This window comes from Amphiprion ocellaris, chromosome 2 (assembly GCF_022539595.1).
Source record: "Amphiprion ocellaris isolate individual 3 ecotype Okinawa chromosome 2, ASM2253959v1, whole genome shotgun sequence".
NCBI classification, from domain to species: domain Eukaryota; kingdom Metazoa; phylum Chordata; class Actinopteri; family Pomacentridae; genus Amphiprion; species Amphiprion ocellaris.
The window spans coordinates 40,963,282-40,987,087 of NC_072767.1; the positions used below are offsets into that span (position 1 = coordinate 40,963,282).

General features: G+C 39.6%; 1 protein-coding gene across 2 annotated transcripts; it reads left to right on the forward strand.

The window, feature by feature from the left end:
• tnni3k (TNNI3 interacting kinase) lies at positions 1 to 23,801 on the forward strand. 2 transcript variants are annotated; one of them, XM_023293170.3, is made up of 25 exons: positions 1 to 975; positions 4,702 to 4,810; positions 4,931 to 5,016; positions 5,294 to 5,391; positions 5,661 to 5,771; positions 5,848 to 5,946; positions 6,038 to 6,176; positions 8,575 to 8,719; positions 8,805 to 8,909; positions 9,014 to 9,108; positions 9,214 to 9,363; positions 9,448 to 9,531; positions 9,607 to 9,663; positions 10,397 to 10,489; positions 10,567 to 10,624; positions 10,707 to 10,901; positions 12,915 to 13,019; positions 13,094 to 13,146; positions 15,810 to 15,862; positions 16,463 to 16,595; positions 17,707 to 17,816; positions 20,199 to 20,258; positions 20,360 to 20,529; positions 22,265 to 22,344; positions 23,437 to 23,801. In XM_023293170.3, exons 1-25 carry the CDS (start codon positions 936 to 938, stop codon positions 23,514 to 23,516), a joined length of 2,508 nt encoding a protein of 835 aa, XP_023148938.1. In that variant the 5' UTR covers positions 1 to 935; the 3' UTR covers positions 23,517 to 23,801. The 2 variants fall into 2 exon arrangements, with proteins under 2 accessions (XP_023148938.1, XP_023148939.1); XM_023293171.3 differs by lacking the exon at positions 4,931 to 5,016.
• The last annotated feature ends 5 nt before the right edge of the window (positions 23,802 to 23,806 follow it).

Sequence of the window (23,806 nt, forward strand, 5' to 3'; positions counted from 1 at the left end):
TAGAAGTCGCAAAACTACAAGAATTAAATGGAAAAAAATGGCTTAAAATGGAATTTGAATGCACAGGTGTTGAGAAATTCTGAGGTAGAACTCATATTTAAAAACAAAATCCCATTCCAACTATTTATTTGTTACGAATAATAATGTTCTGTGGATGGATGGATGTTTATTTCTCTATACATAAAGGAGATATAACATATATAAAGACAAAATAAAACTAATTACAGAAAAAAATTTACATGTCAGCATTAGAAAGTTGTTGAATGAACAAAGTAAATTAGGCCAAATGCTACTTTAAGTTGATCAATGCATTAATCCACTATCTTGGCATTTCCACTGTTTTTGATTAGTCAAATGTAGGAATTTAATGTAATTTAATACAAATAGGAGATATTCAGAACAACCATGTAACACAAATAAAGATTTCAAGTAACATCAGGTACAAAAGCTTCTGATTATCAACAGTGTTGGACCTGTTAAACTGGTAAATATGCCAACTCATGCCATGGTTAACATTATTAAATGCTGCATTGCAGTGCAAAAATCCTGGGAGGAATGCTGATGTTCTCAGTTTTCTCCACATTTTTCTATTTCATCATCTTCTATGAAACATGCATGACAGAAAATGATCCAAACTGATCCACTATTTTCCCCTCTCAGACCGTCCGGCACTCTCGCCTGCATCAGATTTCTTTCCGGGACACTGCAGGACACTGACCACCTGGTTTGTTTAATACTGTAAATACACACAAGAGAGTGAGATCAGTTGTCATAGTTGTTAGGCATTGCACTCGGAGGGGTTTATTTTTAGCCCACAGCCATGATCCCCCCTTTATCTGGACCAGAGCAATTGTGGCAGAGTGTGAGATTGTGTTTCTGACTTACTCCTGCTCACCAAACTACACAGCACAAACAGAAGGAGAAGGAGCCACTTGATGGGAAATTACAAATCGAGGCCGTCCCAGACATGTACAGGTAATGACTGTGTGATTATGTGAGACTTTTTTAGTTTTATGTGTATCCACAGGACTGAGAATGAGGTTTGAATTGAAGCAGGGAAGTCGAGGAGGATGAGTTTTAATTTTAGCTGTCATCCGACGGCCACGAGTTCTATAAGCTTAAAATCATAAATAGCAGTGCTTCAATATCAATATACTAATATCTGTATATAATAAATAAATTGTGGAATATTTGTACAAGTGGCAAGTAATAAGGAATGTAAATCAAACTATTAAATGCTTTTCATTGTTCTTAAGCTTTAAATGTATTGTTTTATAATATAGTGTGTCACTGCAATGTAATACAGATGTTTAGACCCAAATAAGGCAAAAGTTAGTCATTTATGAACTAATATGCATATATTAAAGAAAATTATAGAATATTTGTACAAGTAGCAAGTAATAAGCAATGGAAGTCAAGTTATTAAATGGTTCTTATTATTCTTAAACTTAAATCTGCTGTTTTACGATACAAATTAGTGCTTCAGTGCAATGTACTACAGATGTTTAGACCCAATTTAGGCAAAAGTTTCAGTCATTTGTTGACTACTATATATATACACGACCTGACCCATCAAAGTAGCCGCCTTTGGCAGATAAAACAGCTGAGCACTCTCAAGGCATTTGTTCCACAGTGGAAATCAAATATCCTTCAGAAAGTTCTTCCAGCTCTGCAGCAGAAGTTCCCATAAATGTGTGGTTCTTGTAGGTTCTTTGCTTTCACTCTTCTGTCCAGTTCATCCAAACCAGCTCCATGGGTTTAAGTCTGGAGACTCCATGTTCTCAACCATCTGGTTCTTTGTTCCTAAGGTGGTTCTACAGAGCTTGGACTGATGTTCTGGGTCATTATCTGCTGTAGAATGAACCCCTGACCAATAGGAACATACCAGAGGGTTCTGCATGGAGCTGCAGAATGCTGTGGTAGCCATTTAGGTTCAGGGTTCCTCTCACTCTGTACAAGAACCGACCCTGGATCCAGCAGAACAGCCCCAGACCATCACACTTCCTCCTCCATGTTGGACAGTTGATGTTCCACACTGAGGAACCATCCTTTCTCCTCCTGGACGGCTACAAACATCCTGCTGATGAACCAGAGTTTTCAGATTCTGATCCATCAGTCCATAACACCTTCTTCCAGTCTTCAGTAGTCCATTGGTGGTGTTTCATGGTCCAGGAAGCCTCTTTTTCTGATTTTGACGTCTTAGCAACGGCTTTCTGCTCTTGTCAAACCTGCAGCTCCAAGTCTTCTCTCCACAGTTAAACTTCTTCCTACGACCTCTATGAAGCTGATTGAAGCTGTTGTCCTCTGAGCTCCTATCACCAAGCTGTTGTCTCTCACAAACTGGTCTTCTGGTTCTGTTGTGGCTTTGGGTCTTCCAGACTTCTTCCTGTCAGAGTTTTCTCCAGTTTCTGAGCCTTTTGATGGAGAAGAAAACTGGACTCACTGACACCTGGACTTTCTTCACAATTTCTCTGCATAAAAAACTCCATGTTCAAGTGTTCTGATGGTCTGTCTCTCTTCTATTGTTAACTGCCTTTTCCTCTCCATTTTTATAGCATCTCACTACTTTCTGCAGTACTTCCTGTTCTAATAATGTTCTGGAGGGTTCCACGGTGTGTTCCAACACTACTTTATGCAGACAGAGGGGGTTGGAAGTAATCTAGAACAGTTGGGAACCTGTAGGATTTGGTAGCACCAGCTTTCAAGTCTTGATCAACCTCCATTGCTGCAGAACAGCTTTAGGTTGTTGACCCATTTCTGTTCCCTGAAAAAGGCCTTTTTGTATAATTCTGAAATGTACATTATTGTTCAGTTTTGGGTAACCTGACCTTTTTTAACCTCTGGCAGTTCACCGCTTACATTTGTACCATTTCTAGTTATTCATTGGACTGAACTACTTGAATTTCAGTCAAAAACTGGAAAAATTGGGGTGTTCTAAAACTTTTGACCAGTAGTGTATATAAAGTCAATTATGGAATATTTCTGAAAATATTTCATACTAAGGAATGGAAATCGAATTTTTCAATTGTTCTTAACCCTCCTGTTGTCCTCATTTACTCGCACCAAAAAATATTCTCTGAAAAAAAAAACCTTGTCTGAAAAAAATCCAAAAATTCAGCAAAAGAATTCCCCAAATTTCTGAAAATTTGCAAAACCTTCAGGAAGAAAATTCCAATAATTCCTTAAAAGTTTCCCATAAAAGTTTTATTTAAAAAACAAATAAATCCCCCAAATTTGGCAGAAAATTCTTGTAAATACAGGGTTTCCTCTACATTCATTCAGCAGCGGCCAGCTGCTCCTTCAAATTAATTAATTAATTAATTTTTTGTGTGACTTTTAGAAAAATTTAGGGCCGCTCCAGGGGGCGTGGGTGCGAAAATGACGTAATTTGTTCGCGCGGAGCCGCAAGGTAAACTACACACGAAAAAAAAAAATAAATAAATAAATAAAATAAAATAAACTACACACGAGAGCGCAGCCTTAAAGTGACGTCACGTCCAGCGTCCAGGCAGCAGGTCAGAGAGTCAGAGGAGGGACGTCTTGGAAACTAGAGCAGCGACTTACCGGAGAAAAGTTATTAGCTGAAGATAACTCATGATAGATTCTACAAGTTAAACAGACATTCTCTGAATATTGACGTCCAGGTAACGCTACGTAGCGTACATATCAGTAGCTTCAGTTAATTAGACCCAGTGCCAACTCTGTGTTGCTAACGTGAGTAAACTATTGGTAGCATTAAGCTAATAGCTACACTCCATGTATGAATAACTGCTGACTGTTTTCAGATGAGCTTGTTCAGATATTTTAATTTTAACATTCAGCCTTTAAAAAGCCATTTTCAACTGGCCATTCAATAAATAGGTTGTAAAAGGAAAACCTGCAGTCAGGTGTCATCTGTTTACGTCACTACGGCTCCCAGAGAGCCTGCCGCTGCCGCTGCCGCTGCCGCTGCCGCTGCCGCTGCCGCTGCCGCTGCCGCTGCCGCTGCCGCTGCCGCTGCCGCTGCCGCTGCCGCTGCCGCTGCCGCTGCCGCTGCCGCTGCCGCTGCCGCTGCCGCTGCCGCTGCCGCTGCCGCTGCCGCTGCCGCTGCCGCTGCCGCTGCCGCTGCCGCTGCCGCTGCCGCTGCCGCTGCCGCTGCCGCTGCCGCTGCCGAAAACTATCCTGGAGGAAACACTGATATATTTTCAAAAAATGAGTAAAAATCTTCCAAAAAAATCCTAAAAATATCTAAAGTGATTACATATACTTCAGTAAAAACTTCTATTATTTTCTTGTAGAACATTCACAATAAATCAACCAAAATCCAGTGAAGTTTGCTGGATTTTGGTTGATTTTTTTGTGAATGTTCTTAATTAAGAATTAATTTTTTTGCATTTCTTTTTTTCAACCAAAAAATGTTCAAAAATTTCCTAAAAATGTTGAAAATGTGGACATCAGAAGTTTCACTGTGAAAATGTATTTATTTCCACATTTTCAAATTTTAAAACGGGTCAATTTGACCGGCAGGACGAGACGAGGATTAAACTTTAAATATGTTGCTTCATGATGCAAATTAGTGCTTCAATACAGTATAATACACATGTTTAGACCCAATTTAGAGAAATATATGAAGTAAACTGGAATATTTCTGCAAATAGGTTGTAATAAGCGATGGAAATCAGTTACTAAGCTGTTCTTCTGTCTGTCTGTGATGTTGTGAAGATGAGTGGAAGAAGAAAGTTGGAGAATCGTACTCTGTGATAGTGGAGAAGCTGGACGATGACTTCCAGCTTAAAGACAGCGAGCTGGCGGATCTCAAACTCGCTTTCAGGTGACAAACGTTTCCCGAGTCGTTGCACAAACCTACATTTAATGTGATGAGTGCTGTTCCTCTGCTCGCTTTGATCGCTCCTCTGTCCGTTGGGGTTGTGTTGGTTTTTCTGGGGCTCAGCTCTGACGAGGCTTTTCAGAAGGTGAATGTGAGCTACCGAACGGAGAAGGGGCTGTCGCTGCTGCACCTCTGCTGCGTGTGTGGAGGTATGCATGACTACGGGGGTCTATTAATAACTCCTCAACAACATGTGGCAGCGCAGGGAAGGATTACTGTGGACTGACTGATCGTATTGTCTTTGTGGCCTCTCTGCTGATCCAGATACAAGCAAAGCGTAGAATTTAAATAAACAGCAGGTCAAATACAGAAATGCATGTGAAAGTTGCAACATAAGTTTAGTTATTTATCATATTTTATTCAGACGACGCCAGATGTTTTGTTGAGCAGAATATTTACTGGTACATTTTACTTCTTTGTGTCCAGGGAACAAGGCCCACATACGAACCCTGATGGTCAAAGGCCTCCGTCCTTCCAGACTGACCAGAAATGGATTCACTGCTCTCCATCTGGCTGCTTATAAGGTGAAGCAGCAACAAAACACACATTTCTAAATGAATTTCTGTGTCCAATCCGTGCCCTTTTCTTGCTTGTGTTGTCAAGGTGAGAGCTTTCTAAAGTTTTACCACATGGTGGAGTGCAAGTACATACGAAAGCCAGTGTGCTGGTTTTAGCTGCACGTTTAAATTGCTTAATTGTGATGCTGCTGCAGTGCAGTCATTGCCTGCGAGGACGGGGCTGGTGTGAGATAGATATTAAAACCCCAGCATCTGTGGATGTCTGTGTATGTCAGGACAACGCTGAGCTGGTGACTGCACTCCTGCATGGAGGCTCGGATGTGCAGCAGGTGGGATACGGAGCCCTCACCGCCCTGCATGTCGCCACGCTGGCTGGGCATCATGAGGTGAGAGAAAATTTACAAGTAGCGATGCATCAAGCTGTTTTCTGCACATGAATATTTTCCTATTTCCCCCCTTCAGGCTGCAGATATTCTCCTCCAGCATGGAGCTTATGTCAACGTCCAGGATGCTGTGTTTTTCACCCCGCTGCATATTGCTGCCTACAACGGTCACGGACAGGTAAATTGCTCTTTCTGTGGGCTTGACTGATAGAAATAAACTAAGTTTGACACTTCTCATGTTCTTTTTTTTGTTCTTTTCTGGCGTTTAGCTGGCAAAGCTGCTGCTGAAGTTTGGTGCAGATGTGAATGCAAGTGGTGAGGTGGGCGACCGGCCTCTGCATCTGGCTGCAGCCAAAGGTCTTCTAGGGATCATCAAACTGCTGATGGCTGAAGGGAGCAAAGCTAATGGCGAGTGCTTTCCTGCAATCAGTTAAGATTCATTTTAGTTTATGGCCTTTAACCCTCCTGTTGTCTTCATTTATGGGCACCAAAAAATATTGTTTCCTTGTCTGAAAAAAAAAAATCCAAAAATTCAACAGAAAAAGTCCCCAAATTTCTGAAAATTTACAAAACCTTCAGGAAGAAAAATTCCAATTATTCCTTAAAAGTTTCCCGTAAAAGTTTTAATTTAAAAAATCCCCCAAATTTGGCAAGAAAATTCTTGGTAATATTTCCAAAAAGTGAGTAAAAATCTTCCAAAAAAATCCTAAAAATATCTAAAGTGATTCCATATATATCAGTGAACTTCTAATATTTTCTTAAGAACATTCACATTTTTTTGTGAATGTTCTTAAGAAACATTTTTAACATTTCTTTTTTTCCATCAAAAAATATTCAGAGATTTCCCAAAAATGTTGAAAATGTGGACATCAGAAGTTTCACTGTGGAAATATTTTTTTTCCTACATTTTCAAACGTTAAAAGGGATCAGTTTGACCCGCAGGACGACACGAGGGTTAAATGAGGTGAAATCGGACATTCATCTAAATTCACCGAAGTTTTTAAAAAGTTCGCACCTGACCAACTAATATTTAACGTTATTAAATAAAACACGTGTAAAATCTGGGGTCATATGTAACATTAGTGTTTGAGTTAATGATCTTTAAAGAAGATGGGGTCATGTCGGTTTTTGGGCCGTTTTTTCCCGCCAAACTGTGCAGCAATGTTTGAAGTACCATAAGTTTTGAAATAATGTAGCTAAAGTCCACAAATCTGGTAGGCTGACTGTCACCATTGCCTACATTTTTAAAGCTCCCATTGGTGCCAATCAATTAGGGGGAAAAATCTATCTCATAGGGTGAAAATAAAGGTTTTATGGCTGGTAGAATTTCGGAATTGAAAAAAACCAGACATTTTTTGACTAAATTTGTGCCATCGTATTACTGGTTTGTATAATTTGTTGTGACTCAGTCTGCCTGCTAAGGGCCGGTGATGATCAGGCAGCTTTGTCACACACATAGTCAAAAATCAATTCTGGAAAATAAATAAAGGACAAAAAGAAAAAAAAACAACACAAGATTTTACTCAAAATTAATTGTTCTTAATCATTTCACATATCAGTCATTTTACATTGTAATCCTTAATTATTTTGCCTTTCAATGTTTTTTTGAAGCTCAACTTAGAGCTACACAGTTTCGAATCTTCACTAAGTTCATTGCATAATATAACCCCCAAGTATGAAACACATCTGTATTTAACATTAGTTCTCACACTACCTCTTTCAAAGACACCCAGCCCTCTTAAATTCAGATTTTTTTCTCTTAATGTAAATAATTGTTGAATACAGGTGGAAAGACTTTTATTCTTCACTCAAAATAGTATTTCTAATGTTTTTAAGTATACAATATCTAAAAATTTTAAGGTGCAATAACAATATGTACATGTCAATTAGCCTGCATTTACTTAAGATTCACTAGAGTTATCAGTCTTTAAATTTTGTTAAATGGGTCATTCAGCCTTAATACATCATTTTTTTTAGGTTTACCGCTGATCATCTCATATTTGTCAGTTGTTTTTTCTGTGCATACACATGTTAGTAAGTAAAACGTGTAAAATCTTACGTATAAGATTCGTTTTTAAGTTAAAAATTCTTAGACGGTTTTTGCCCCGTTTTCTTCCCATCAAACACTGCAGTAATGTTTGAAGTAACATGAGCTGAGAAATATTCTAGCTAAAGACCAGAATATTTGTTGGCTGATTGTCACTATACTCTACATTTTTAAGACTCCAATCGTTTCCAATCACAGGGGGATAAATCAGCCACTTAGGGTGAAGAATACATGTTTTATGGCTGGTGGAATTTGACAATCGAAAAAACATGGACATTTTTTGACCAAATTTGCACCATCTTGTTAGTAGTTTGTATGATTCTCTCACAGCAGGGTTGCACCATCAAAGACCAGATATACATATCAGTGAACCTGCAACATTTCAGGACTCCAGCTACACAATTTCTCAAGTTATGGCACTTGAAACATTGCGGAAGTTGATTGGCCGAGAAAACAACAAAAATCGACATGACCCCAACTTCTTTAAGGATTTTTAACTCAAAAACTATTGTTACCTATGACTCCAGATTTTGTACACAATCAACTCAATCAATATTCACCTTTTTTTTTAAATGTATAAAAAATCAGTCCAGTTGAAGATGGTCATTCATGGGGCATTCGGTCAACTTAGGCGGAATGACCCAAATACTTTACATCCAGGATCTAAACCTACCTATTTCCTTCTTCAGGAGACTCATAGAAGATAATTAACTTCTGATTACTGCAGGAATTATTGTTTTTTCTTCCTCTTCTCACCAGTAAATGCCCAAGACAATGAAGATCACGTTCCTCTCCACTTCTGCGCCCGCTTCGGACACCATGAGGTCGTCCGTTTTCTTCTGCAGAGCAGCTCCGATGTGCAGCCTCACTCTGTCAACATCTACGGGGACACACCGTTACACCTGTAAGTGCTGTACAGTGTCAGAAACCCTCTAGAGGTGTTTGGTAGACGATACGAAGCTGACATAATGACTGTTGTGTTCCATCAGGGCCTGCTATAATGGCAAATTTGCAGCAGTGAAGGAGATAATACAGTTCTCTGGTACAGAAAGTCTTTCTAAGGAGAACATTTTCAGTGAAACAGCACTTCACAGGTATTTTCTAGCTTTACTTGTAATCTGCACAGATGTATATATCATTATTGACTTGTAAACCCTGTTGCTCTGACGTGATAATGAATTTATATGTTACCCTACAGTGCATGCACCTACGGCAAAGACCTGGAGATGGTGAAATTCTTACTGAGCCAGAACACTATGAGCATCAACCATCAGGGCAGAGATGGCCACACAGGTGACTTTTTACACACTTTACAAAAGAACAGCTCTGTTTTCTTATGCAGCTGAACCCTGCTGTGGGTTTCATCTTGACGTGTGAATCTGCCGTGGCCTTGTTTAGCTCTGCACAGCGCCTGTTTCCACGGCCACATCCGCCTGGTGCAGTTCCTGCTGGATAACGGTGCAGACATGAACCTCGTGGCCTGCGATCCCAGCAGGTCCAGTGGAGAGAAAGACGAGCAGACGTGCCTCATGTGGGCTTACGAGAAAGGTCTGTTTCTATAAACATGAGCTTTTCTGACAGGAAAGATCAATGCAAACCTGTTAAAATTCTCTCATTAATTGCATCTCCCAGGTCATGATGCCATCGTCACTTTACTAAAACACTACAAGCGTCCTGATGACTCCCCCTGCAATGAGTACTCCCAGCCAGGAGGGGGTGAGTCACCACTCTACAAAGAATAACCTGGAATATAATCCCCTTTTAACATGTCTGAATGTGCATCTCTTCCAGATGGGTCCTACGTTTCTGTCCCGTCTCCTCTCGGAAAGATCAAAAGCATGACTAAAGGTAGCGAGCTGGAGCGAAGCGCAGCAGATTTCCCCACAACGCTGTCAGCTGAGATGACAGCAACCACGAGTCAGTTGTCAGGGGAAGGGGCTTAGCTGCTCACGATCACACTTGGCTGCTGTGTTTTCCTGTGAAACTGGAGCGTTGGTGTGAAGTACAGATCTGACCTGAAACCTGACAAACTATTTATATGGATTGATTAAAAAAGATGCAGGTTTAAACCTTGAAGATGTGAAAGGTTATGCAAAATACATGAAACTAGAAATGAGCGAGTGCCTCCTCTCATATAGAGGAACATAGAGCATCGCTGACATTTGCACAATTTTTTGTCTTAAAAAGCCTAAAACTAATTTATCATTAATGACAGTATTTTTACCACAGGTGTCAAATGTGCTATTGAAGGCATTTGGACAACTCTTAACTGCCTTTAAACATATTTAACTAGTATATAATGCATGCAATTTCTCTATGTTGTGCTTCTAAAACAAAATGTAAGAGTTAAGTGATGATTTAAACTTTTGTGGTGGCTATTAGCAAGTCTGATGTAGCCTAAAATTCTAACTATTGAATGTAAAAATCAATAACATTTTCATGGCATTTGTCCTGACTGACATTTTTGTCTATAAGGTCTTAACTTTTTTAAAAACCTAGTATATGGTGCATGCAATTTCTCTATGCTGTGCTTTTTAAACAAAATGAAAATATAAAGTTATGATTTAAACTTTCTTTTCAGAGAAAGCAGAAGTTCTTGTGCTCAGGGCCAGCCTCCCGTCTCATTTCCACCTTCAGCTGTCTGAGCTGGAGTTTAATGAAATTATTGGATCAGGTAAGTCCATTTTTAAAGTTTTTTTTCCTTTCAACTACTACAAATATTACTGATTGCTGCGTGTATTTCCTACACAGGCTCCTTCGGAAGAGTCTACAGAGGCAAATGCAGGAACAAAATCGTCGCCATAAAACGGTATTTCTTGATTTCAGCATCCTTTCTCTGTTAGTAGAAACAGAAAACTGGTCTGCCCTTCAATCCTCACTCTCCCCTGCAGCTACCGAGCCAACACGTACTGCTCAAAATCGGACGTGGACATGTTCTGTAGGGAGGTTTCCATCCTCTGCCGCCTCAACCATCCCTGCATCATCCAGTTTGTGGGAGCGTGTCTGGACGACCCCAGTCAGTTCGCCATCGTCACCCAGTACGTCTCCGGAGGATCGTTGTTCTCGCTGCTGCATGAGCAGAAGAGGTGAGGAGGTTCATATTAACACACAGTTGGGTTTCTGTCATCTCAGAGAACACTGGAGGATATTTTTACCCTGAAATGTAATGATTGACATTATAGGTCCCCACAATGTGACGGTATGTCCCACAACATGAATAATACAAGTACAAACCAAAACACCCAATCTACATTACCTTCCTGTCATGCTTTACTCATTATTTCCTTTCTTATTTTCCTTCTTGGGTGCCTCAGTTCAAACTGCTTTCTCAGTCAAAGCTGTAAAAAGTACAATTCAATTACCACAAACATTACAGACTCAAGAAACTCTAAAGCAGGGGTGTCCAACATGCAACCCGCGGGCCAAAACCAGCCCTCTAGAGGGTCTGATCCGGCCCGTGGGACGACTTTGTAAAAATTATAGAGAAGACATTAACTGCAAATTGTAAATTTGTAAAACTATAAATTTAAAATAATTTCTAGACCAGGACAAGTTGGTTTTTTTTGTCTGACTTTTGTCATTTGACTCATGTTTTTGTTATTTGGTTTCTTGTTTTTGTCGTTTTGTGTTTCCTTTTTGTCTCGCTTGTGTTTTTGTCTTATTTTTTGTCATTTGTGTTTTGCTTTATTCACTGTTTTGTATTGTTTTTGTCGTTTCGTGTATTTTTATGTCTCGCTTGTGTTGTAAATCTACTTTTTTGTTGTTTTGTTTCTCGCTTTTGTCATTTTTGGTTTTGTTTGTGTCATTTGTGTAATTTCTTTGTCTCATTTTTGTTGTTTGTCCACTTTTTTGTCGCTTTGTAACTGTTTTGTCTAATTTTTGGTCTCTTTTTTTGTGTCTCATTTTTGTCATTTTGCGTCTGATCTTTGTAATATTTTGTCTTTTTTTGTCTGACTTTAGTCTTTTTGATCATAAAGTAAAATACTATATCATTCAGTTCCAGATTCCTGTAACTAAATGTTGTGTTCGTTTGTAGACACTCTGTGGTCTGGACGTTGTAATGTGGAAATGATAAACTGAGGCTGAATGTTACTGAAATTGGACTTATTTTTATTAAGAAATTTCAGGTTCATGATGTTTTGCAAAATGATAATTCTTTAAATGTGAACACTTTCAGAATGTACTTTTTTGCACTAAAACAAAGGAAAAATATGGAGTTGTGGCTATTTATAGGTTATTATGCTGTGATTTTACTTGAGATGAAATTGGGTTGAATGTGGAACCTGGACTGAAATGAGTAGGACACCCCTGCTCTAAAGTGTTTTAAACAAACCTCAAGGTTTGGCTGAAGTCAGCACAAAATAATCACCACCAACAATTACCTTTTAGTTATTATTTTCACTGACTGACTCTTAAGTATTATTTTAATTGCTTCGTGGTTGTTCTCTTTTTCTGTACCTGCCCAATGACAACGGATGCAAATTAGCTGCTAGCTAACTCTGGTGCAAGTATTTTAAATTGTGCACTGTCCCTGCAAAAGTAAAAGTAAAAAAAAACTGTTTAAATGAATAAACTGTCCTTATTATACCCCTATCACCAGTATGAATGTCACACAATGCATAGAGCCTCAGGAGCCAACCAAAAACAAGCAAACCAAAGAGATAATGTATGATAATTATGTGTTGCATGGTTATTGTATTGTGCTGTATTTCATCTTACATCCCCTTTTAGTAAACTATTTCTGAAGTAACACACATCACTGCACTATAAAGTCTAAGTTCCGGTGCTGAAAGATGTGTTAAAGTACATAAATGCTGATAAATGAGATCTAAAAAGAGGTCAAACTCCTTAAAGTAGTTGGTTGGTGCCTGAGAAGCACATCACAGGTGACTGTTTCAGGTCTCATTATCCTCCTTGGAAGCATCACCTCACCAATCTCTCCCCCTCATTGATCCAGATGAAGTGTTCCGCTAACTGTGTGGCCAGGTGTTGTCTTTATAGACTGTCGTATTGATCTGTGTAAAGTGCTGCGTGTGATTGGCAGGGGCCATTGATCCGGCACTAAGTGGTTGCTGCTTTAATGATGTGTCAATGGACAGGCTTATCGACCTGCAGTCCAAGCTCATCATTGCCATCGACGTGGCCAAGGGCATGGAGTACCTGCACAACCTCACCCAGCCCATCATCCACAGGGACCTCAACAGGTGGGAGCTGCTGTAATAACATGTGGTGGCCAACTGTGGTCATTACAAATAATAACACATGTCTTCCTTCCCAGTCACAATATTCTGCTTTATGAGGATGGGCATGCGGTGGTGGCTGATTTTGGAGGTAAGGAAAAGACACTCACTGCAGGGTTTTATTGGCTCTACAAGGAAAATGAAAACTGCATTAACCAACTTTTAATAAATAAAATGACTCCTGGGAATGTGAGAGGTGTACACGCTGTGTGAGCAACATCAACTTGAATGAATGATAATCTTTAGATATACTGGTTATAATACACTCACAAAAACAGCTTGACAAATGCCTGATCATCTTTCTGTATGACAGTGCTAATAATGACTAAGTCAGGCTTTTTCAAGAAGAAATAAGTAAACATTTATAGAAGGAACATTTGTTGATTTGACTGAACACAATCATTTGACATATCCCATACAAACTAAAGAAGTTACCCTCTTAGCACTAACTATATGGAAAGTATGCCATTTTTAAAACATTTTTCTTAAAAAATATACTGGCAATATGTACACAAATTGGCACTGAAAGGGTTAAAATCCAGAAAATGAATAAATATGTGTAATTATGATCTGGACTCACTGAATGTGAAAAATAATGGCAGTTTTAGTGACTCTGATATTGTTGTCTTTATGGTCTGAAGGTGTGAACTTTAAAAAAATCTTGCACATTTTTTTTTTTAAAGTCCAGATGTGTATTTTTTATTGACAATAACAATGCATCACAATCAATCACAATCACTATTTTCCTGCAAATCACTGACATGTCCTAGCCTGTGATAATCAAAAAAAAAATCCACCACAGGGCCTTTAAGCAGCGACCTCTGGTGCTGAACAATGTAATTTAATTCAGTTTTATTTATCTAGCGCCAATTCACTACATATGTCATCTCAAGGGAAATCACGTCACCAGGTGAAGACCTTATAAAATTATAGAGAGCCACCCCACAAATCCAAATGATTCCCTTTGAGTGAGCTCTGTGGTGACAGTGGGAAGAAAATATTCCCATTTAACAGGAAGAAACCTGCAGAACCAGGCTCAGGGATGGCGAACAATCTACAAAAATGAGGCCAACGTGAAGTGCCAAGACCTAGAATTCCTCAAATGGCCACTTGAGGCTCCAAAAATGAGTCAATCCTCATAGATCCCCATGTCAAAGTGTCCAACTTTACAGCCAAAAAAACATGTTTACAGCCTCATGCAAAAGAACTATTTTATCTCAATAGCCACCTTCCCCATTCATAACAGCTGTACAGCGGTGTACATTTCATATAACTCATCTGTTTAAAGTGACTGAGACTTAAACTAATGGTACGTGTCCACAGGGGTATTTTTTTCTCGCATGGAAACGCACTGCATCTGAATATGGCTGACTTGGCGAGCGTGCACTAGTGGGTCACTGGGTGGTCATGACAGCCCTTCAGACCTTCAGTCCAGTGGAAGCATCGGACCAACATGGCAGCTCAGTCGCAAGCTTTCTCTTTTTTTATGAAACAGTTCAGCCAAAAGTATTTCTGAAAGAATTTTAGGTGAGAAATAAGCTATTCAGTTATTGAATCTGTCCTCTTTTAGTTCAACAACGGCTAGTTTAAACGTTTTACAAAAGTTCCACAAGGCGTTGGACCTCCGCTCCCCACACCAAATTGCAGAAAGTAGAAGTCAAGTCTACTTTATGCAAATGAGCTGCAAGCTACTCCGGGGTGAAGCGCTACAACGTAGCTCGAAACGTAGTGCAACACAACCAGCATGCAACGCAATGCGTTTCACATAGACAATGAATGGGATGTGAGAAATTGACAGATCTTGTGGAAACCAGCCTTTATGCACAATTAAAGGCGTGACCAGGAGTTCAGAGGAGTCAGGCTCTGCAAAAAATGCTGTGGCTAAAACACTGACCGTACTAACCTTTAAAACCACTGATCACATCCATCGTTATACACAAATCAATTTTACTCCTATTGCATGTTTATAACAACTCAAACCAGGATAAATGGAAGAAAATGGATGGATGGATGGATGGATGGATGGATGTTGGATGGATGCTGATGATGGATGGATGGATGTTGGATGGATGCTGATGATGGATGGATGGATGGATGTTGGATGGATGCTGATGATGGATGGATGGATGGATGTTGGATGGATGCTGATGATGGATGGATGGATGTTGGATGGATGCTGATGATGGATGGATGGATGTTGGATGGATGCTGATGATGGATGGATGGATTGATGGATGTTGGATGGATGAATGTTGGATGGATGCTGATGATGGATGGATGGATGGATGGATTGATGGATGGATGGATGTTGGATGGATGAATGTTGGATGGATGCTGATGATGGATGAATGGATGGATGTTGGATGGATGGATGTTGGATGGATGCTGATGATGGATGGATGTTGGATGCTGATGATGGATGGATGATGGATGGATGGATGGATGGATGGATGGATGGATGGATGGATGGATGGATGGATGGATGGTCCTCTGATGCAGCATTAAAGTCATGAAACCGTAATGTTCAAAAATACTGAAAACAAGATAGCAAGACAACTCGCATTGCAGTTCTTTGTGAAAGCAGACACATCTCCATGTCCCATGACCAAGCAGTTTATTGTAAAATGGCATCAGCTAGCTCAACAACCTTTTTGGAGCTGATTTTAGTAATATCTAATATGTTTATTACCATGCTTCATTACACTCAGGTCTTTAAACTGTCTGACTTTTGACTGCCCTTTTCTTCCTCTGCAGAGTCCAGATTTCTTCAGTCCGTTGATGAGGATAACATGACCAAGCAGCCAGGGGTCAGTCAAAGTTTGCTCCTTTTGATTTATTTGATGACATGCACAAAACCTCATGCTGAGAGTTTTCTGTCCAAATGACTCTCACGCCATCTGCAGCATCCATAAACGAATAAGTCACTTACGAAAAAAGTGTGTGCTCTCATTTCGTGGGAGTTCAAGCCAGAGCTTCTTCTGGCACCTGCCATCAATTACCCTCCAGCTAGCAAAGAGAACTGCCTTCATGCAGATTTTGTTTGAATGTGCTGACTCAGTGCTACACAGAGTGCTTGGCCTGCACTTTGATGTTAAGTGTGTTATATCTCTTGGGAGCTGCCTGTTGTGACGAACTACTCGCCCTTGCTGGGACGCAGTGTTTGTCAGTAATTGGGCTTCATTTTGTGTGTGTGTGTGTGTGTGTGTGTGTGTGTGTGTGTGTGTGTGTGTGTGTGTGTGTGTGTGTGTGTGTGTGTGTGTGTGTTGGTGAAGGCCTGATTTACTTATCTTAAAATTATAACAGTCTTCTTGCTTCTGTAAGCCGAGTCTGCAAACCAAATTCACTTTTCTGGCAGTTTGTACCACTCAAGCGTCTAACTGTCTTTGTTTTTCTGTCTGTGTGTGCAGAACTTGCGCTGGATGGCTCCTGAGGTGTTCACCCAGTGCACTCGCTACTCAGTGAAGGCCGACATGTTCAGCTACGCCCTCTGTCTGTGGGAGCTGCTCACTGGAGAGATTCCCTTCGCTCACCTAAAACCTGGTCATTTTTCATCAAATCAGTCCATGAAAAACATACCTGAGGCATAGATGTTGCATATTAGCTTGAATTTACAAGAATTTTAATGTCCAAATGATGTTGCAGAGGTGTTTCCATCCCAACATGAAGAAATTTCAGACACATTTCAGATGTTTGACACCAAGATTTTTGATAGATTCAGTAAATAAAGCAGGTTGAGGATGCATTTAGATATTTACAGTTGTGATCAAAAGTTTAGACACACTTGTAAAGACCATGGCAGAGTTCCCAATAACTCATGTAAGTCTTAATTTTCTGTCCACAACTTTCTGGTTGTATCGATGACCACTTCTCTGGACAGTGAAGTTCAATTAGTTTTTTTATTACAGTCCACAGCTTCTTAATGGGATTCAAGTGAGGACTTTGAGGAATCGAGTCTAAAACCTTAATTCTCATCTAATTTAGCCATTTCTAAACCACTTTTGATGTGCGTTTGGGGTCATTGTCCCGTTGGAACACCAAACTGTTTCCAAGAACCAAAATTCTGGCTGATGATTTTAGGTTTTGCTGAAAAATCTATAGGTGATCATTTTTCTTTATTATTTTAGTTGCTTTTATAGATCTCTGCTGATGTTCTCAAATGTACCTACTGTAGTGTTTGTAGATGAGTCTAATGAGTCTATCAAATGGGCCCTCTTTAAATCAGCTTGGAGAAGTAAAAAGGTGCAGCCAATCGTAATCACGCAGGAGAAGGTAAGAGATCATGCCACTAAGAAAATTTGATTAACTTTCTACATCACCAAAACTGTTAACTTATTGTATGTATATTTTGACCCAGTAGAATTTGTCATATTTCCAGAAGACCTATAATAAATTTATAGAAGAGCCAAATGTTTGACATTTTTAGTGACAAAGACATTTTCAATAATTTCGGCATAGAATTTAAGAGTTACAAAAGTCATTGGAACCACAAGGCTGCCATTATATACATAGTCTATACAAGGACTTCCATAATACTCACTAGCAGGAAACAGAAAGTACACATACATTACATACACATACATAAAATGAAAGAACACAAACAAATCAGTGAGGCTGTCAGGCAACTAAATTTAAAATGTTCTTCTGTTCTCAGCTGCTGCAGCAGCAGATATGGCTTATCACCACATCCGGCCACCTATTGGCTACTCCATCCCTAAACCCATCTCTGCACTTCTGATGAGAGGCTGGAACTCCTGCCCAGAGGTAAACGACAGGGTTTTTTTGAAAATCATTTTAAATTGATCATCAGAACAGGCAACTCTGATAAAAAAGTTGTTCTACATTTTAGAGAGTCGTACGCAAAGTAGCTGCACCACACAGCGTATACTCAACTGGAGACTCCTTCATTGTATTAAACTGTAAAAATATTCATATAATCATCCATGTCATTAGCTGTACAACATACTGAAGCTCTGAGAGGCAAGTGATGCTGAGTCAGCTGCTTCTCCGGTGCACATGCAGCAGTAATGAATGAGAGAGGCCGATCCCCAGATGATAAGTTATTGCATGACTGTTCACATTTAGGAGCTCACAGGACCTGGTTGATCCTCCCTCTGTGCTGTGATGCTCATAATTAGCTCGGGATGTTTTTTTCTTGGCTTCATTAAGATGTATTATTACAGGACTGAGCGTGCTGGCAATTTTCTCCTTGAGCGGTACATCAACGTACTGTTTTCATGTTTACCAGGTCACTTGTTTGTGGATATGTCTCCGTTTGTGATCGACAAGAGCCACACTAGGCTACCACAAGATTTTACCTGCACGCAAGAGAATTATCTGTTGAAGTTTTGTAAAGATTGAGTGTCACAGATTTGACATCAGATAAATATTTGCCCACAGTGAGCAGAAATATATTTGGATTAGAGAAGTTGAGGCCAATAACCCTAAGATCACCAAACCTACTGTCAAGCATGGTGGTGGTAGTATCATGCGCTGCGTTGTTTTGCTGCCAGTGGAATTAATGCTTTACACAAAGTAAACAATAATAAAAATGGAGGATTCCTATCAGGAAAAACCTGAAATCTTCAGCTAGAAGGTGGAGTCTTGGACACAGTTGGGTGTTCCAACATGACAATGACCCCAAAAATGCATCAAAAGTGGTAAAGACATGGCTAAATCAGGCTAAAATTAAAGTTTTAGACTGACCTTCTAAAAGTCATGACTTAAACCCCACCAAGATCCTGTGGACTGTGTTAAAGAGCCCAAAGGCCATTAACTTCAAGATCACCAAACCTACCATCAAGCATGGTGGTGGCAGTATCATGCAGTGGGACTGTTTTGCTGCCAGTGCAACTGGTGCTTTACACAAAGTAAATGGACTAAAAAAAAACAAGGATTACCTTCAGGAAAAAAAAAAACTTTTTAAAAAAATCAGCCAAAAGAATAATGAATAAGGAGGAAAAACTTTTTAAAAACAGCCAAAAGGTTGGATCTTGGGCAGCTAGTTGTTCCAACAAGACAGTGACCCCAAATATGCATCAAAAGTGGTAAAGACATGGCTAAATCTGGCTAGAAATAAGGTTTTAGATGAGCATTCCCAAAGACCTGACTGAAACCCGATGAAGGACCTCTAAACTGAGATGAAGAAGCAAGTGGCCATAAACCCCAAGAACACCAAACCTACTGTCAAGCATGGTGGTAGCAGTATCATGCACTGGGGCTGTTTTGCTGCCTGTGGAACTTGTGCTGTACACAAAGTAAATGGACTAATAAAAAAGGAGGATTACCTTCAGGAAAAAAGCACAAAAAAAGAAAAGCCAGAAAAGTAATGAATAAGGAGGATTACTTAATGGAAAAACTTTAAAAAACAGCAAGAAAGTTGGATCTTGAATGCGGCTGGGTGTTCCAACAAGATAACAACCCCATTACGCATAAAAAATGCTAAAGATATGGCTAAATCTGGTTACAATTAAGGTTTTAAATGGGCATTCCCATAACTCCTTGAAGAACCTGTAGACTGTGATGAAGAAGCAAGTGTCCATTAACCCCAAAAACAGCAAACCTACCGTTAAGCATGGTGGTGGCAGTATCATGTGCTGGGGCTGTTTTGCTGCCATTGAAACTGGTGCTTTACACAAAACAATTGGACTAATGAAGGAGGAGGATTTGCTTCAGATAAACAACTGTGTGGTTTGAAATTGCAAAATATTCTTCTTAATCGCCACATAAAGTCACCCAAACACAAACTGCTGTGAAATGTTTTTCTTTTTCTGTAAAGCAGTAATTACTTGATTGCTCCCAAACACCGTGAACAAAAACTTAGAGACTGAGTCCAAAATGAGAGGGCTTTAAAAGTTTGTGTTTTCTTAATATGCCCCCTTTTTCTCCCTTGGTTTTGTTGAAATGCACACAGAGCCCAGCTGTCTGAGGATGTGATGTATAATTGAGCAGCTCTGGGCTGGCTGTGTTTGTTCTTTTACAGCGAGGCAACAGGCCGGCTTTTTGAAGCGGAGTTCACCTTTGCTTCATGTGTGGGTGGACTCAAATAAGGCAGAATATACAGGGAGTGTTGGAGACAATACACCTGTGTTTTGCGTGTTTTGGGATGTACCTGATGCATTTGAAGTGATTATTGTTTGCTTTTAGGACAGGCCTGAGTTCTCTGAAGTGGTTTCCAACCTGGAGGAGTGCTTGTGCAATGTGGAGGTATAATCATATTTCACATATTCCTTAATGTCAGCTGCTTCAACACTTGAATACCTGTAATATAAAATGTTCTGTATTATGGTGATATTTCTGTGCCACAGCTGATGTCTCCAGCCTCCAGTAACAGCAGCGGCTCCCTGTCACCCTCCTCGTCCTCCGACTGTCTGCTGGGCCGAGGAGGACCCGGTCGGAGCCACGTCGCTGCCCTTCGCTCCCGATTTGAGCTCGAATACGCTCTCAACACTCGCGCCTACGCCTTCTGGACTCAGAGGTAAGAGAGTTAGAGCAGGTGAAGGTCAAGAGGCTGAGGATAATTTACCGTTGCCTCTGGTCTAAATCGCCTTTAGTTGGTTTCTTTTGTTGTGACTGATCAACATTTTTGTCTCTGATTAATGCAATTAAACAACAGCTGTAGCTTCTTTCTTTAAGCCACTTTACCCCAAAGTTTATTCAGAATTCATAGTCAGTAGTTCTTCACGAGATTAAATGAAGAAACAGCCATTCAGCAATATAATCAGCCACCTAAAGAGCTAGTCACTTAATGAAAATATGTGATGAAATTGCCGCTTTGCATATTTTTTTTATTTTAATTTAACTGGGAAGTCCCTCAAGATTCAAATCTGTTTTTCGAAGAAGACCTGGCCAAGAAGACTTACCATTGTAAAGGTACAAATGAGGGGGTTAGATGCAGAGTGGTCTAACCCACAACAACTGACATTTGTCTCAAAACTACAGGAAGTGGGTTGGACCATTCTGCTTCCAAACCCTTCAAATGTTCTAAAATGACAGGACACGAGTGACACAGGATGAAAGAAAAACACATTAGAACAATGAGATCAGATACATAAAATACACAACATAAATCCCAGCGTGGAAATAGCAGTTGTACTCTTCAGTTACACTTCTTTTGATCAAAGCCTTGAACTTTGACAAAAAAATATCAAACCATATTTAAATCTTAAACTGTTTCTTGCCTCATATCAGTTTTAAATTGACTTTTGGTTGGTATTTTATGATTTCAAAACAGCTGTCATGCTTGTTAGTTAAAAAAAACAGAAACACAGACATTGTTTTTGTCTTTCTTGAGCTCAAAAATTTAACAGGACAGTAAAAAATCTCAAATTTCTTTGGCCTCGTTAAAAAAAATAACTCCTTTGAAGAGCTTTTCTTGGGGCTTTTAAATGTATAGATGTATATATACAGTAGATGCCTCAAAAATGGCCTCAAATAGTCTCAACGTGTTTTTGCACCAGTAAGTTTTGTGATTCCTAACAGGATTTCCACAAATGTGATGTCTGAGGTGGTTCTAATTTGTGGAACAAAGTCTCTAAAGACCTGAACAACATGCAGACCAGTTAAGAAACTCCCTGCAACGGCGATGAGTGGAGTTGCTCAGATACCAAAACTGAAAACAAAGGAAAGCAAATGCAGTAAAACATGCATGGCATTCTGAGCGGGGCAGAAAGGCCTCTATTAGACGCCGGCTTTGTGACTCTGCACTGCGACTGCCTGGTAACAGTCACTAAGAACCCAGTAACAGGAGGTGCTGTCATTACAGTGCAGTATTGACTTCAGTGTCATTCCATCAAAAGTTGACTCTGTGCTTAATTTAACCAAAAAATGCACATTTCAACCACATAAATAGTAAATTTATTGCACAAAATGTTCCAATTTTGAGCAACACGGTTAGACTCCCTGTAAACAAATATCAGCAATCCCTTCTCAGAATCATTTACTCTTACTTTATGTGCAGTTTTGTCTGTCATTGCTCCTCTAAATGTGTCATCATGAATTTTGTATATAGTACTCCTGCAGGGAAAGGGAAAGCAGGCTGGCATCGGGTCAGGGATTACATATTGAGTTTCTTCTGCTTGTATCCAGCTCCATCTTATCTGTCTTTCCCCATGTAAACATAGCAGTATGTATATTCCTGGACAAGTATTGCTTTGCAGCAGGTAAATACATGAATGAATGAGGGCTGAGGTTGTTCATTTTTGAATTTTCAGCGAGCGTCGGCGAGCATCTGGAGGCCTCACACTGGAGGAACTGAGGAGGAGTATGCAGTTCTCTCCCATTGATCGAAATGGTTTGTAGAGCAGTTTAACACTTAGAAGTTAGCATTGTTTTTTAAGTCTCAAACTTGTTTTGCATCAAGTACTGCTCTTAGGGTAAGAATTTAAAGGATGAGACTGGTGTTATTCTATATTTTTCTTATTCTTAACAAAACCCAGGAAAAGACCAGAGCCAACAATGAATTGTCTGTCAGAGTCTATGCAGATGGTGACGAGTCACTTTGAAAACCCAACAAAAAGTGTCGCACTAAGGTGTTGTGCCACCATGTACTGCCAGAACAGCTTCAGTGTGTCTTGGCATTAATTCTCCAAGTCTCTGGAACTCCTTTCTCGTTTTAATGATGGTGGAGGAGAACATCATTTAACACGTCCGTCCAAAATCACCCACAGAAGTTCAAATGAGTTGAAATTTGATGATTTCAAGGCCATAGCATATGATTTATCAGATGCTCCAGTGACCCTTCATGCCCTTAGAATGGAAGAGACCACTCCCATCCAGACAAATGTTTTACTGTAGGATAAAGGTGATCATTTAGAACAACCCTATATTAATTTGCCTGCCAAATGCCCCCCAAAAGCATCACAGAGCCACCATATCACCTCACTTTCCTTTAATCTGTCATCCATCTGTACATAAAATCACAAAAATCCTTTTTTGAAAAAAAAAAAATTACATAGTCCTGTTTGTAGTTCCTCAAACAGGAGTTAAAGATGCACTTATTGGGGACTATTTTCAGTTGCGGATGAATATACTTTTAGAACTCTGGCAAGTATTTATGGCAGCAAGAAGATGTGGGATTGACTTCTTTTTTGACTCCTATGAATGTGAATTATTTCTATTATTTGTAGGGTCCTAACAATTGCATTTAAAGTTGTTACATCCATAAACATATTAAGTTTTTATAGGATGCACTTTGGTTCATCATCTGTTGTTTTAAATGTGATGTAACGGATCTTGACTTGACTTAACCATCATTTGTTAGAATTCATTTACAGTTGGATCAATGCAGAATATCACCAGCTGCATCCTTAGAATGTCAGTAGTAGTAATGTTGTAGTTGTCAGTATTATTTAGTGTGACTGATGTCACTTTGTCTGTTTTTCAGGGTACGTTTCTGATCCAATGAGCACCATGAGATTAAGTTCTTCTTTCAGCAGCAGCGGCAGCTTCGAGGACAGTAACTGAACCCGTTTTAAGCTGCAAACCTTTTTTATTATTTCCATATAACTGGCATTTTGTGAATTCATTTTAGGTAAAACCGAAGTAGGAGACCAGTAAATAGAGATATTACTAACCAACTTTAATGTGCATTGCAAACCTCAATATCATATGTTGGATTTATTTATTTACTGCAGTATGTAAAAAAAAATGTGTGTATTTTCTTGAGGCTTTTACATCTTGTAAGGATTTTGTGTGACAAATTTTGATTTTATGTATGTGCTTTGCAATAAAGTACAGAATGATCATGAATTCAA

Coding starts and splice junctions, on each gene's coding strand:
- tnni3k (XM_023293170.3), top strand. CDS start 936: ATGGGAAATTACAAATCGAGGCCGTCCCAGACATGTACAG. Junction 13,147..15,809: donor GGTGGTGGCTGATTTTGGAG/GTAAGGAAAAGA, acceptor CTTCCTCTGCAG/AGTCCAGATTTCTTCAGTCC. Junction 20,530..22,264: donor TACGCCTTCTGGACTCAGAG/GTAAGAGAGTTA, acceptor TTGAATTTTCAG/CGAGCGTCGGCGAGCATCTG.